The sequence below is a fragment of the Ranitomeya variabilis genome, chromosome 3 (assembly GCF_051348905.1).
Source record: "Ranitomeya variabilis isolate aRanVar5 chromosome 3, aRanVar5.hap1, whole genome shotgun sequence".
Classification (NCBI taxonomy): Eukaryota; Metazoa; Chordata; class Amphibia; order Anura; family Dendrobatidae; genus Ranitomeya; species Ranitomeya variabilis.
This window is the reverse complement of record NC_135234.1, coordinates 785,188,067-785,202,737: the sequence shown is the minus strand read 5'-3', so window position 1 is coordinate 785,202,737 and position 14,671 is coordinate 785,188,067. Positions and strand designations below refer to the sequence as shown.

The window sequence follows — 14,671 nt, the reverse complement described above, 5'->3', positions numbered from 1 at the left end:
AAGAATAATGGAGTCTCATGTGGTTATGTGTGTTCTCCACTATCATGAGGTCACAGGGTTTAGTGTTTCATTACCCTGAAACCACTCTGTGTGAATTTGCACTGTGCACCTCACCTGCAGATCAACCCCACAATGAATAGTCCCAGGGAGATTGTGTCCACCTGGTTCCAGAACTCAGTGATATATTGGACAGATTTTAACATAAATCCACGCTGGTCTGGATCATAAAATAGCTGTAAAACAGGGAAAATCCAACTAAGCTGGTGAAACTCAAGAGGGGCAGAAACATGAAGCTTGTGAGATGAGAAAAAACAAGATCCATTCAAAAATAGGACAGAAGAACCACAGTACATAAAGAGATGGAACAGAAGAACCACAGTCCATAAAGAGATGGAACAGAAGGACAACAGTCCATAAAGAGATGGGACAGAAGAGCCACAGTCCATAAAAGACAAGACAAAAAAAACAAAGTCCATAAAGAGATGTGACAGAAAAACCACAGTCCATAAACAGATGGGACAAAAGAACCACAGTACAAAAAGAAATGGGACAGAGGAACCACAGTCCATAAAGACAAGACAAAATAAACAAAGTCCATAAAGAGATGGGACAAAAGAACCATAGTCCATAAAGAGATGGGACAAAAGAACCATAGTCCATAAAGAGATGGGACAGAAAGACCACAGTCCATAAAGAGATGGAACAGAAAAACAACGGTCCATAAAGAGATGAACAGAAGAACCACAGACCATAAAGAGATGGAACAAAAGGACAACAGTCCATAAAGAGATGGGAGAGAAGAGCCACAGTCCATAAAGAGATGGGACAGAAGAACCACAGTCCATAAACAGATGGGACAAAAGAACCATAGTCCATAAAGAGATTGGACAGAGGAACCACAGTCCATAAAGAGACAGTACAAAAGAACAACAGTCCATAAAGAGATGGGACAGAAGAACCCCAGTCCATAAACAGATGGGACAAAAGAACCACAGTACAAAAAGAGATGGGACAGAAGAGCCACAGTCCATAAAAGACAGGACAAAAGAACCATAGTCCATAAAGAGATGGGACAGAAGAACCACAGTCCATAAAGAGATGGGACAGAAAAACCACAGTCCATAAAGACATGGGACAAAAGAAGTCCATAAGGAGATGGGACAGAAGAAAAACAATAGTCGATTAAAGGATAGGACGTAAGAACCACAGTCTATAAATAGTTGAGACAGAAGAAACTATAGCCCATAAAGAGACAGGACAGACGAAGAAAGAAGATTCATAAAGAGAATCACAGTGCTTAAAGAGACAGGACAGAAGAACCATAGTCCATAAAGACATGGGACAGAAAAACCACAGTCCATAAAGACATGGGACAGAAAAACCACACAGTCCATAAAGAGATGGGACAGAAGAACCACAGTCCATAAAAAGATAAGACCGAAGAACCATAGACTATAGAAGACAGGACAGAAGAACCATAGTCGATAAAGACATGGGACAGAGGAACCACAGTCCATAAAGAGACAGGACAAAATAACCAGTCCATAAAGACTTGGGACAGAAGAACCACACAGTCCATAAAGAGATGGGACAGAAGAACCACAGGCCATAAAGAGATGGGACAGAAGTACCACAGGCCATAAAGAGACAGGACAAAAAACCATAGTCCATAAAGAGACAGGACAAAAGAACCATAAAAGAGTCCATAAAGTGATAGTACAGAAAGAGAATTACAGCACATAAAGAGACAGGACAGAAGAAAGTACATAAAGAGACAAGAGAGTGTTGAGCGATACCGTCCGATACTTGAAAGTATCGGTATCGGAAAGTATCGGCCGATACCGGCAAAGTATCAGATCTAATCCGATACCGATACCCGATACCAATACAAGTCAATGGGACTCAAATATCGGACGGTATCCCTGATGGTTCCCAGGGTCTGAAGGAGAGGAAACTCTCCTTCATGCCCTGGGATCCATATTAATGTGTAAAATAAAGAATTAAAATAAAAAATATTGATATACTCACCTCTCCGACGCAGCCTGCAGCTTACCGAGGGAACCGGCAGCGTTGTTTGCTTAAAATGCGCGCGTTTCCTGCCTTCCGTGATGTCACGGCTTGTGATTGGTCGCGTGCCGCCCATGTGACCGCGACGCGACCAATCACAACAAGCCGTGACGTAATTTCAGGTCCTGAATGCCTAATTCTAGGCATTCAGGATTTGAAAATTACGTCACGGCTTGTGATTGGTTGCGTGCCGCCCATGTGACCGTGACGCGACCAATCACAACAAGCCGTGACGTAATTTCAGGTCCTGAATGCCTAGAATTAGGCATTCAGGACCTGAAATTACGTCACGGCTTGTTGTGATTGGTCGCGTCGCGGTCACATGGGCGGCACGCGACCAATCACAAGCCGTGACGTCACGGAAGGCAGGAAACGCGCGCATTTTAAGCAAAGAAGGCTGCCGGTTCCCTCAGTAAGCTGCAGGCTGCGTCGGAGAGGTGAGTATATCAATATTTTTTATTTTAATTATTTATTTTACACATTGGTATTAATCCCGATACCGATTCCCGATATCACAAAAGTATCGGATCTCGGTATCGGAATTCCGATACCCGCAAGTATCGGCCGATACCCGATACTTGCGGTATCGAAATGCTCAACACTAGACAGAACAGAAGAAAGTACTTAAAGAGACAGGATAGAAAAAGAAGTAAGAACCCCATAAAGATATGGGATAGAAGATAAACCACAGTCCATAAAGAGATTGGCCAGAAGGAGAACCATAGTTTACAAAGAGATTTGACAGATGAATAACCATAGTCCATAAAGAAAGGACAGAAGAATAATCATAATCCATAAAAAGACGGGACGAAATAATAATCATAATCCATAAAAACACAGGACAGAAGAAAAACCACAGTCCATAACAAGACATAACAGGACAGAAAAATCATTGTCCATAAAATATGGGACAGAAGAACCACAGTCCATAAGAGATAGAACAGAAAGAGAACCACTATCCATAAACAGACAGGACATAAGAAGTCCATTAACAGATGGGACAGAAGAAAAAGCATAGTCTAATAAAGGATAGGACATAAGAACCACAGTCTATAAATAGTTGGGACAGAAGACGAACCGTAGTCTATAAAGAGACAGAACAGAAGAAGAGCAAAGTCTAAGAAGAGATGAGACAGGAGAACCACAGTTTCAAAAAAGATGGGACAGAAGAACCAGAGTTTGCAAAGAGATGGAAAAAAGGACCACAGTCCATAAAAATACCATGTAGAACGAGAACCATAGACCATTAAGAGATGTGGCAGAAGAACCACCGTCCGTTAAGAGATGGAACAGAAGAACAACAGTCCAGAAATAGACGGGACAGAAGAAGAACTATAGTCCATAATGAAATTGGACAGAAAAAACTATAATCCATAAAGAGACAGGACTGACAAAGAAAGACTACTCATGAAGAGATGGAACAGAAGAAAAAACAAGACCATAAAGATATGGGACAGAAGATAAACTACCGTTCATGAAGAGATGGTGTCAGGAAATATGACGTAATGTCTTAATGTTCGATCGCACACTGAGCTCTGCTACATCCATTAGGGTTGCTGTTCTAAACACAAAGAGCTCTGCAGACACACAGCTGCATGGCCTCTCACTCAGCCTGTGGGTGATGACAGCCCCCCTTCGCCTGAGAAATAAGCAGCTTTTCTCCTTCTCACTCTGCCTGTGTAATTCTAAACCACTCATCCCCCCCCCCTCTGGGCAGCAGAAAACCAGTTCTTTTTTTCCAGCCGTGGGTGTTCTGTTGTGTTTGAGGGTTAGTGACATAGGTGTGAAAGTTACATATCTGGGATGTGCAACAAAAGGGCTACACACCAGTGCGTTTTCTAAGCTCAGCGCCCACCAGAAAAGCAGAAATGGATTACTACTTAACCGGGTCACACAGCTACCCCATGTGTAGACTTAAATGGAAGCTAACCTCGTGAGAAGACATGTAATACTTTCGTCGCCACTCTACGAGGTTCCCAGCGTATGCTATGACAGATATGAGTCTTAATAAAGTTCTGAGTCTCTTTGGAAAGGGAAGGGAGGCCATGGCGCAGCCCACTCAGTGATGTCACGACCAGGGGGGACAAGATAGTTGGAGCTCATTTTGCACTAGGTTTTGCCCAGGGAGCCAGCCAGGAGAGACTCTGTGATGCCTTTTGATGTCCCCCTCCCCCATGCCGCATGGTCAGCCATGATATAAGACAAATGTAAGTTTATTTTCATCTTTAATCCCTTTTATTTTGTGATCGATCTTGTACATATATAATTGTCTCATTTTGGTAATATCTTTTTATATACTTTTGTAAACACTGCCTAATCTCTTTGGAGTAAAAGCTATAATATTTACTAGTCTCGTCCTCCTTGCTGTAAAGCGTACCTCCAGCGTCCTCTGAAGTAAATTATGCTACTGATTGGGTTGGCTCCTGACCCGCTATTAGTCATAGGAATAGGAGCTGGTGGCAGCAGATCGTACGGAGCTTGTTTGGTAACGCTGGCAGTAACAGAATGGGGTTTGTAAGTGTATTGCTCAGCTTCGGCTGAGAATAATTATATCACCATCATGGCAGGGTGCCCAATAGCCAGTACATGAGCAGGCAGCTTTTCTGGTGACTATTTGTCCCTAAGGTCCAGTTCTCTGACTGATCTTAGGGTAAGAGGGGCGCCAGAGAGCTGCAAGTTCCAAACCGGAACTGGGAAGTGGGATATAAATAAATCCCTGCAGAATGAAATGGGGCAACCAAACACCCCCGGTTCATGACAGATGGGTCAGAAGGAGAATCATAGTTTATAAAGAGATTTGACAGAGGAAGAACCATAGTCAATAAAAAGGACAGAAAAAGACCATAGTTCATCAAAAGATGGGACAGAAGTAGAACCACAGTTCATAAAGAGACAGGACAGAAGAATAACAACAGTCCATAACAAGAAAGGACAGAAAAATCAGTCCATACTCATGAGACAGAAGAACCACAGTCCATAAGTGACAGGACAAAAGCAATTCATAAGGAGATGGGACAGAAGAAAAAACACAGTCCATTAAAGGATAGGCCATAAGAACCACAGTCCATAAAGAGATGGGACAAAAGAACTACAGTCAATAAAGAGACAGGGCAGAAAGAACCATAGCCAATTAAGAGATGAGACAGAAAAACCACAGTCCATTAAGTGATGGAACAGCAGAACCACAGGCCATAAATAGATGGGCAGAAGAAGAACCATAGTCTATAAAAAATGGGATAGAAGAAAATCTCAGTTCATGAACAGACAGAACAAAAGAAGAACCATTCTCCATTACAAGAGGAGACAGAAAAATAACCGCAGCCCATAAAGAGATGGGACAGAAGCAAAAAACATAGTCTATAAAGAGAGGAGGCATAAGAACTACAGTACATAAAGAGAAGGAACAGAAGGAAAACCATAGCCTATAACTAGAGGGACCAGATCATCCACACGGGACAGGAGGAGAATCATAGTCCATAAAGAGATGGGACAGAAAATGAACCACAGTCCGTAAAGAGATGGAACAGAGAAGAAAAGCAGTATGTAAAGAGATTGGACAGAGGAACCACAGTCTTTAAAGAGGTGGGACAGACGAAAAGTCCATAAAGAGATAGAAAAGATGAAGAACCAAACATGGATCAAACATACTACTCAGGCCGAATTTCAGGGTGGCCATATGTAGAAGGACAAGACCTGAGCAAATGAATGCAGAGCGAAGGCATCAGCAGCATATTTGGGAAGAGCATGGTCTCCTCCTTATGTATCAATAGGAAGGATGAAAACCTGCGTGTGGCATTCAGCTTCTCCACATTTAACACTCAGGTGCCATGACCATATCTGTGGCAATATTCTCTAATATTTCATAATAGCACACTTGTGCACTGTACCTGCCGCAACTCCTCACACAAGATAGTAAACACCCAGGCATACAGTAAGTACTCCGTCCAAGATGGTGTTGTCTGGAAATCGATCATCAAGACATAAGCAAATAGCCAAAGGAAGCCGATGTACGACACCACATTGTAGTAGAACTTAACGACTGGAGCGTTATAGAAAGACATGAGTTTCCAGAGACAGCTGTATGGTTTAGGCCTGCAGGAGATATCAGAATAAAAATATTTCGATAAGTACAACTTCCGTCTGGACTGAAACCAGGGATATTATATGGCCGGGCTGAGATCTCGAGCTTTGTATAGACAAGCTGAGACCTCGAGTATTGTACGGAAAGGCTGAGACCTCGTGCATTGTAGAGACAGGCTGAGACTTCGATCATTGTAGGGACAGAATGAGACCTTGAGCATTGTAGGGACAGGCTGAGACCTCGAGCATTGTAGGGACGGGCTGAGACCTCGAGCATTATACTGACAGGCTGAGACCTCGAGCATTGTACGGACAGGCTGAAACATTGAGAATTTTATGGACAGGCTGAAACATCGAGAATGTTATGGACAGGCTGAGATCTCGAGCATTGTATGGATAGGCATAGACCTAAAGCATTGTACGGTCAGGCTGAGACCTCATGCATTGTAGAGACAGGCTGAGACTTCGATCATTGTAGGGACAGAATGAGACCTTGAGCATTGTAGGGACAGGCTGAGACCTCGAGCATTGTAGGTACGGGCTGAGACCTCGAGCATTATACTGACAGGCTGAGACCTCGAGCATTGTACGGACAGGCTGAAACATCGAGAATTTTATGGACAGGCTGAAACATCGAGAATGTTATGGACAGGCTGAGACCTCGAGCATTGTATGGATAGGCATAGACCTAAAGCATTGTACAGTCAGGCTGAGACCTCAAGCATTGTATGGACAAGCTGAAACCTCGAGCATTGTAGTGACAGACTGAAACCTTGAGTATTGTTTGGACAGGCTGAGATCTTGAACATTGGTTGGACAGACTGAGACCTCGAGCATTTTATGGACAGGTGAAGACACTGAGCATTTTATGGACAGGCGAAGACCCCGAGCATTTAATGAACAGGCGGAGACCTCAAGCCTTGTGATGTAGACTGAGACCTTGAACATTGAATGGACTGACAGAGATCTCAGGCATTGTACAGACAGGTTGAGACCTCAAGCATTGAAGGGACAGGGGGAGACCTAGAGCATTGTAGGGACAGGCTGAGACCTCGAGTATTGTACGGAAAGGTTGAGACCTCAAGCATTGTAGGGATAGGCTGAGACCTCAAGCACAGTAGGGACAGGCTGAGACCTCGAGTACTGTACGGAAAGGCTGAGACCTCGAGCACTGTAGAAACAGGCTAAGACCTCGAGCATTGTACGGACAGGCTGAGACCTCAACCATTGTAGGGACTGATTGAGACCTCGAGCATTGTCATGACAGGCTGAGACCTCGAGCATTGTAGGGACAGGCTGAGACCTAGAGCATTGCAGGGACAGGCTGAGATCTCAAGCATTATAGGTAAACGCTGAGACCTCAATCATTGTAGGGACAGGCTGAGAGCTTGAACTTTGTAGGGACAGGTTGAGAACTTGAGCATTGTAGGGACTGTCTGAGACATCGAGCATTGTAGGGACAGGCTGAGAAATTGAGCATTGTAGGGACAGGCTGAGATCTCGAACATTGTAGGGATAGGCTGAGTCCTCGAGCATTGTAGGGACAGGCTGAGAGCTTGAACATTGTAGGGACAGGCTGAGAACTTGAGCATTGTAGGGACTGTCTGAGACATTGAGCATTCTAGGGACAGGCTGAGACCTCGAACATTGTAGGGATAGGCTGAGTCCTCGAGCATTGTAGGGACAGGCTGAGAAATTGAGCATTATAGGTACATGCTGAGATCTCAAGCATTGTAGGGACAGGCTGAGACCTCGAACATTGTAGGGACAGGCTGAGACCTCGAGTATTGTATGGACTGGCTGAGATCTTGAACATTGGTTGGACAGACTGAGACCTCGAGCATTTTATGGACAGGTGAAGACCCCGAGTGTGTTATGTACAGGGGGAGACCTCAAGCCTTGTAGGTAGACTGAGACCTTGAACATTGTATGGACTGACAGAGATCTCAGGCATTATACAGACAGGTTGAGACCTTGAGCATTGAAGGGACAGGCTGAGAAATTTAGCATTGTAGGGACAGGCTGAGACCTCGAACATTGTAGGGATAGGCTGAGTCCTCGAGCATTGTAGGGACAGGCTGAGAGCTCGAACATTGTAGGGACAGGCTGAGAACTTGAGCATTGTAGGGACTGTCTGAGACATTGAGCATTCTAGGGACAGGCTGAGACCTCGAACATTGTAGGGATAGGCTGAGTCCTCGAGCATTGTAGGGACAGGCTGAGAAATTGAGCATTATAGGTACATGCTGAGATCTCAAGCATTGTAGGGACAGGCTGAGACCTCGAACATTGTAGGGACAGGCTGAGACCTCGAGTATTGTATGGACTGGCTGAGATCTTGAACATTGGTTGGACAGACTGAGACCTCGAGCATTTTATGGACAGGTGAAGACCTCGAGCGTGTTATGTACAGCCGGAGACCTCAAGCCTTGTAGGTAGACTGAGACCTTGAACATTGTATGGACAGGCTGAGACCTCGAGCATTGTAGGGATAGGCTGAGACCTAGAGCATTGCAGGGACAGGCTGAGAACTCGAGCATTATAGGTACACGCTGAGACCTCAAGCATTGTAGGGACAGGCTGAGAGCTCGAACATTGTAGGGACAGGCTGAGAACTTCAGCATTGTAGGGACTGGCTGAGACCTCGAGCATTGTAGGGACAGGCTGAGACGTCGAGCACTGTAGGGACAGGCTGAGACCTCGAGCGTTGTAAGGATAGGCTGAGATCTCAAGCACAGTAGGGACAGGCTGAGACCTCGAGCATTGTAGGGACAGGCTGAGTCCTCGGGCATTGTAGGAACAGGCTGAGTCCTCGAGCATTGTAGGAACAGGCTGAGACGTCGAGCACTGTAGGGACAGGCTGAGAGCTCGAACATTGTAGGGACAGGCTGAGAACTTGAGCATTGTAGGGACTGGCTGAGACCTCAAGCATTGTAGAAACAGGCTGAGACCTCGAGCATTGTAGGGACAGACTAAGACCTCGAGCATTGAATGGACAGGCTGAGACCTCGACCATTGTAGGGACAGGCTGAGACCTCAAGCATTGTAGGGACAGGCTGAGACCTCGAGCATTGTAGAAACAGGCCGAGACCTCGAGCATTGTAGGGACAGGCTGAGAAATCAAGCATTGTAGGGACAGGCTGAGACCTAGAGCATTGCATGGACAGGCTGAGATCTCGAGCATTATTGGTACACGCTGAGACCTCGAACATTGTAGGGACAGGCTGAGACCTCGAGAATTGTATGGACAGGCTGAGAAATCAAGCATTGTAGGGACAGGCTGAGACCTAGAGCATTGCATGGACAGGCTGAGATCTCGAGCATTATTGGTACATGCTGAGACCTCGAACATTGTAGGGACAGGCTGAGACCTCGAGCATTGTAGGGACAGGCTGAGACCTCGAGCATTGTAGAAACAGGCCGAGACCTCGAACATTGTAGGGACAGGCTGAGAAATCAAGCATTGTAGGGACAGGCTGAGACCTAGAGCATTGCATGGACAGGCTGAGACCTCGAGCATTGTAGGGACAGGCTGAGACCTCGAGCATTGTAGAAACAGGCCGAGACCTCGAGCATTGTAGGGCAGGCTGAGAAATCAAGCATTGTAGGGACAGGCTGAGACCTAGAGCATTGCATGGACAGGCTGAGATCTCGAGCATTATTGGTACACGCTGAGACCTCGAACATTGTAGGGACAGGCTGAGACCTCGAGAATTGTATGGACTGGCTGAGATCTTGAACATTGGTTGGACAGACTGAGACTTTGAGCATTTTATGGACAGGTGAAAATCCCGAGCGTGTTATGGACAGGCAGAGACCTCAAGCCTTGTAGATAGACTGAGGCCTTGAACATTGTATGGACTGACAGAGATCTCAGGCATTATACAGACAGGTTGAGACCTTGAGCATTGTAGGGACAGGCTGAGACCTCGAGTATTGTATGGAAAGGCTGAGACCTCGAGCATTGTAGGGATAGGCAGAAACCTTGAGCACAGTAGGGACAGGCTGAGACCTCGAGCATTGTAGAAACAGGCTGAGACCTCGAGCATTGTAGGGACAGGCCGAGACCACGAGCATTGAAGGGACAGGCTGAGACCTCGAGTATTCTATGGACAGGCTGAGACCTCGAGTATTGTAGAGACAGGCTGAGACCTCAAGTATTGAATGGACAGGATAAGACCTTGAGCATTGTAGAGATAGGCTGAGTCCTCGAGCATTGTATGTACAGGCTGAAACCTAGAGCATTGTAGAGACAGGATGGGACCTCAAGCATTCTATGGACAGGCTGAGAACTCGAGCATTGTAGAGACAGGCTGAAACCTCGAGCGTTGAAGGGACAGGCTGAGACCATGAGCATTGTGTGGACTGACAGAACTCTCTAGCACTGTACAGACAGGCTGAGACCTCGAGCATTGTAGGGATAGGCTGAGACCATGAGCCTTGTGTGGACTAACAGAAATCTCAAGCATTGTACGGACAGACTGAGACCTTCAGTATTGTATGGATAGCCTGAAACCTCAAGCATTATATGGACAGGTTGAGACCTCGAGTATTGTGTGGATAGCCTGAGACCTGAAGCATTGTATGGACAGGCTGAGACCTCGAGAATTCTATGGACAGGCTGAAACATCGAGAATTTTATGGACAGGTTGAGACCGTGAGCATTATATTGAATGGTTAAGACCTCGAGCATTGTAGGGATAGCCTGAGACCTCGACAATTGTACGGACAGGCTGAGAACCCAAGCGTTGTATGTACAGGCTGAAACCTAGAGCATTGTAGAGACAGGATGGGACCTCGAGCATTGTATGGACAGGCTAAGAACTCGAGCATTGTAGAGACAGGCTGAAACCTCGAGCATTGAAGGGACAGGCGGAGACCATGAGCATTGTGTGGACTGACAGAAATCTCTAGCATTGTACAGACAGGCTGAGACCTCGAGCATTCTAGGGACAGGCTGAGACCTCGAGCGTTGAAGAGGCAGGCTGAGACTATGAGCCTTGTGTGGACTGACAGAAATCTCAAGCATTCTATGGACAAGCTGATACCTCGAGTATTGTGTGGATAGCCTGAGACCTGAAGCATTGTACGGACAGGCTGAGACCTCGAGCATTCTATGGACAGGCTGAAACATTGAGAATTTTATGGACAGGTTGAGACCGTGAGCACTATAGTGAACGCCTTAGACCTCGAGCATTTTATGGACTGGTGAAGACCACGAGCATTTTATGAACAGCGAAGACCTTGGGCATTTTATGGACAGGCGGAGACCTCGGGCATTCTAGGGACAGGCTGTGACCTCGAGCTGTGTATGGATAGGCTGAGACTTCAAGCCTTGTGGGGTAGATTGAGACCTCGAGCATTGTAGGGAGAGGCTGAGACCTCAAGCTTTGTATGCACAGGCTGAGACCTCAAGCCTTGTGGGGTAGACTGAGACCTCGAGCATTGTAGGGACAGGCTGAAACTTCAAGCATTGAAGGGGCAGGCTGAAACAATGAGCATTGTGTGGACTGACAGAAATCTCAAGCATTGTACAGACAGGCTGAGACCTCGAGCATTGTAGGGACAGGCAGAGACCTCGAGAGCGTTGAAGGGACAGGCTGAGACCATGAACATTGTGTGGACTGACAGAAATCTCAAGCATTGTACGGACAGGCTGAGACCTCGAGCATTGTAGGGACAGGCGGAGACCTCGAGCGTTGAAGGGACAGGCTGAGACCATGAACATTGTGTGGACTGACAGAAATCTAAAGCATTGTACGGACAGGATGAGACCTTCAGTATTGTATGGATAGCCTGAGACCGCAAGCATTCTATGGACAGGCTGAGACCTCGAGTATTGTGTGGATAGCCTGAGACCTCAAGCATTATACAGACAGGCTGAGACCTCGAGCATTCTATGGACAGGGTGAGACCTCAAGCATTCTATGGACAGGTTTAGACCTCAAATATTCTATGGACAGGCTGAGACCTCGAGCATTCTATGGACAGGATGAAACATGGAGAATTCTATGGACAGGCTGAAACCTCGAGCATTGTTTGGATAGGCCTAGACCAAAAGAAATGTATAGTCAGGCTAAGCCCTCAGGCAATATTTGGACAGACTGATGCAACGGAAAGTATATAGCCAGCAGAAAATAAAATTCTATCTGATTTTGAAGAAGGATAATATGTTCTCTGCTGGATTTGTAGCTCACAATACTTATGTTCTGATTGATTAGCCAATGGCCCCCTTATAGCAGTTGAAAACACTGTCTGACATCAAAATGAACATCGTGGAGGCTAAAGCATAAGGGGCACAGGATGGGAACTTGTATTTTTCCACTTTTTAGTAGCATCCCTTGTGCTTTCCTCAGCACTCACCCTTGGTGGCGCTGTATACTGTTCTTCCTCTGTTCATGGCGACTTCTTGTGCTCTGACGCTCATTTGTGATGACTTCCACCCCAGAACGGTTGGACACATAGCCTTTCCTGTAATGAGGATGAGGTGAGAATGCTGCATTATAACGGCCATCTGTATATCAGATAAGGGAATAATAAGGTTACATGCACCAGGCCCACCTGAATGTGATGAGACCACTGTAGATGAGTGGGAAGAGTAACATACATAGAATGATCTGGATAAAACCATTCTCCAAGGACAATCTCCCCCACCACGTCTTAGTGAGGAACATCTGGCGAGAAGGAAAATAAAAACTCAGATCCACATTGTAGATTGAAAAGCATCAAAAGCCCAACAAGACCCAAAAACACAAATATAACATATCCTCTGTATACACTTCAGTTGAGACCATCATAGACACCAAGTCACCCATATTTTCTGTATACACAGCAGGTGAGATCACCATAGACACCAGGTGAAATGTATCCTCTGTACACCGCTGGTGAGACCACCAAAATATACTTCACAATTTGCCCCTTGGTGGTTAAGACACCTTAGCTCTTGAGTGTTTTGCACCATTTTTGGTCCAGGTGAGGATTTACTATAAGGTTCAGGTCAATTCAAAATTCTGGAATAAAATGAATCCACCTGTCCACTCTGTTTTTAGGTAGTGTGGATGGAGAATGCATTGTCCTTGGAGTCCTCCTCCATCCCATGTTCTCCCATTAATTGGTACAGAGGCCCTGTCATCCATTATCCCATGTTCTCCCCTTAATGAGTACAGAGGCCGTGTCATCCTTTATCCCATGTTTTCCCATTAATGAGTACAGAGGCCCTGTTACCTTCCTTCCAGTGTTTTCCCATTAATGGGTACAGAGGCCCTGTTATTCTCTATTATTATTATTATTATTTATTGTTATAGCGCCATTTATTCCATGGCGCTTTACATGTGAGGAGGGGTATACATACTAAAAACAAGTACAATAATGTTAAACAATAAAAGTTATAACTGGTACAGGAGGAGTGAGGACCCTGCCCGCGAAGGCTCACAAGGGATGGGTGAGAATACAGTAGGCGAGGAAACAGCTGGTCATGCAGCGGTTTGGTTGATCGGTGGTTACTGCAGGTTGTAGGCTTGTCGGAAGAGGTGGGTCTTCAGGTTCTTTTTGAAGGTTTCGATGGTAGTCGAGAGTCTGATGTGTTGTGGTACAGAGTTCCAGAGTAGGGGTGATACCCGAGAGAAATCTTGTATACGATTGTGGGAAGAGGAGATAAGAGGGGAGTAGAGAATGTTTTCCATTAATGGGTACAGTTATGCTCTGTCAGGAACGTGAGGTATTTAATTGTGTATTTTCGCGCACACTGAGCTGTGCTACATCCAAGAGCGGAGAAGAGACACCCGCTGCAGATACGACCCCCTCTTCTTTTCTCTGCCTGCAACACAGTGGAATTCAAGCCACTCATTTCCCTGCACCCCAAGGAATGCCACTGTAAAGCTGAACGTAAAGAGTACAGAAAGCATGAGATTCTTTGTTCTATTAAAGTGATATATATGGGCACCGATCCAGGCTAGAGATATAAGAATTATATATTCCGGATTTCCATTGATAGATCGATACCTCACTGAAACCTCTAGCAGCTAAACGCAACGAGTGCAAAGAGTGGACTTCTCCTTAAGCGGGTCAAGTAATTACTCCGTGTTTACACTTAAAGGAATACCCATGATGTGGGGCACATCCTGATCATTGTGGCTTTCTTATACGAAGGTTCATACAGTGAGATATGCGTAAAAATGGCATTTCATACCGCTAAGAAAAGGGGAGGTTTCAGCCTCTAAGTGAGGTCACCACAAGGGGAATGCCTGGGTTTTGGGCTGGGAGATAACTTCGTAAGACAGCAGTCTTACAGTGTCTTTTGTCCGGGGTCTAGCTGCTGTACAGATGTATGACATGTATCTAGATGTAGCCCCTCCTCTTCTTAACACGGCCAGCCAAGATGATGCAATGACATAACGACCTGTAAGTGTTCTTTTCAATTTTAATCGCATTTTATTTGTAATTGTATTGTACATATGATTTGTCTCCTTTATAATATAATATCTTTTTATACCTCTGTAAACACTGCCTACCTTTTTTGGAGTAA

At 45.6% G+C, this 14,671-nt stretch overlaps 1 protein-coding gene across 1 annotated transcript in view; it reads right to left on the bottom strand.

Annotated features, from left to right (window-relative positions):
- Window positions 1–14,671, bottom strand: part of LOC143817524 (transient receptor potential cation channel subfamily M member 2-like) — an 868,795-nt gene that overhangs the window by 635,075 nt on the left and 219,049 nt on the right. The window contains exons 16-19 of the mRNA XM_077299005.1: window positions 12,709–12,821; window positions 12,511–12,618; window positions 5,955–6,159; window positions 115–233 (exon numbers count right to left, since the gene is read on the bottom strand). Of these exons, the coding sequence (XP_077155120.1) occupies window positions 115–233; window positions 5,955–6,159; window positions 12,511–12,618; window positions 12,709–12,821 (545 nt within the window). The remainder of the gene's footprint in view (window positions 1–114; window positions 234–5,954; window positions 6,160–12,510; window positions 12,619–12,708; window positions 12,822–14,671) is intronic.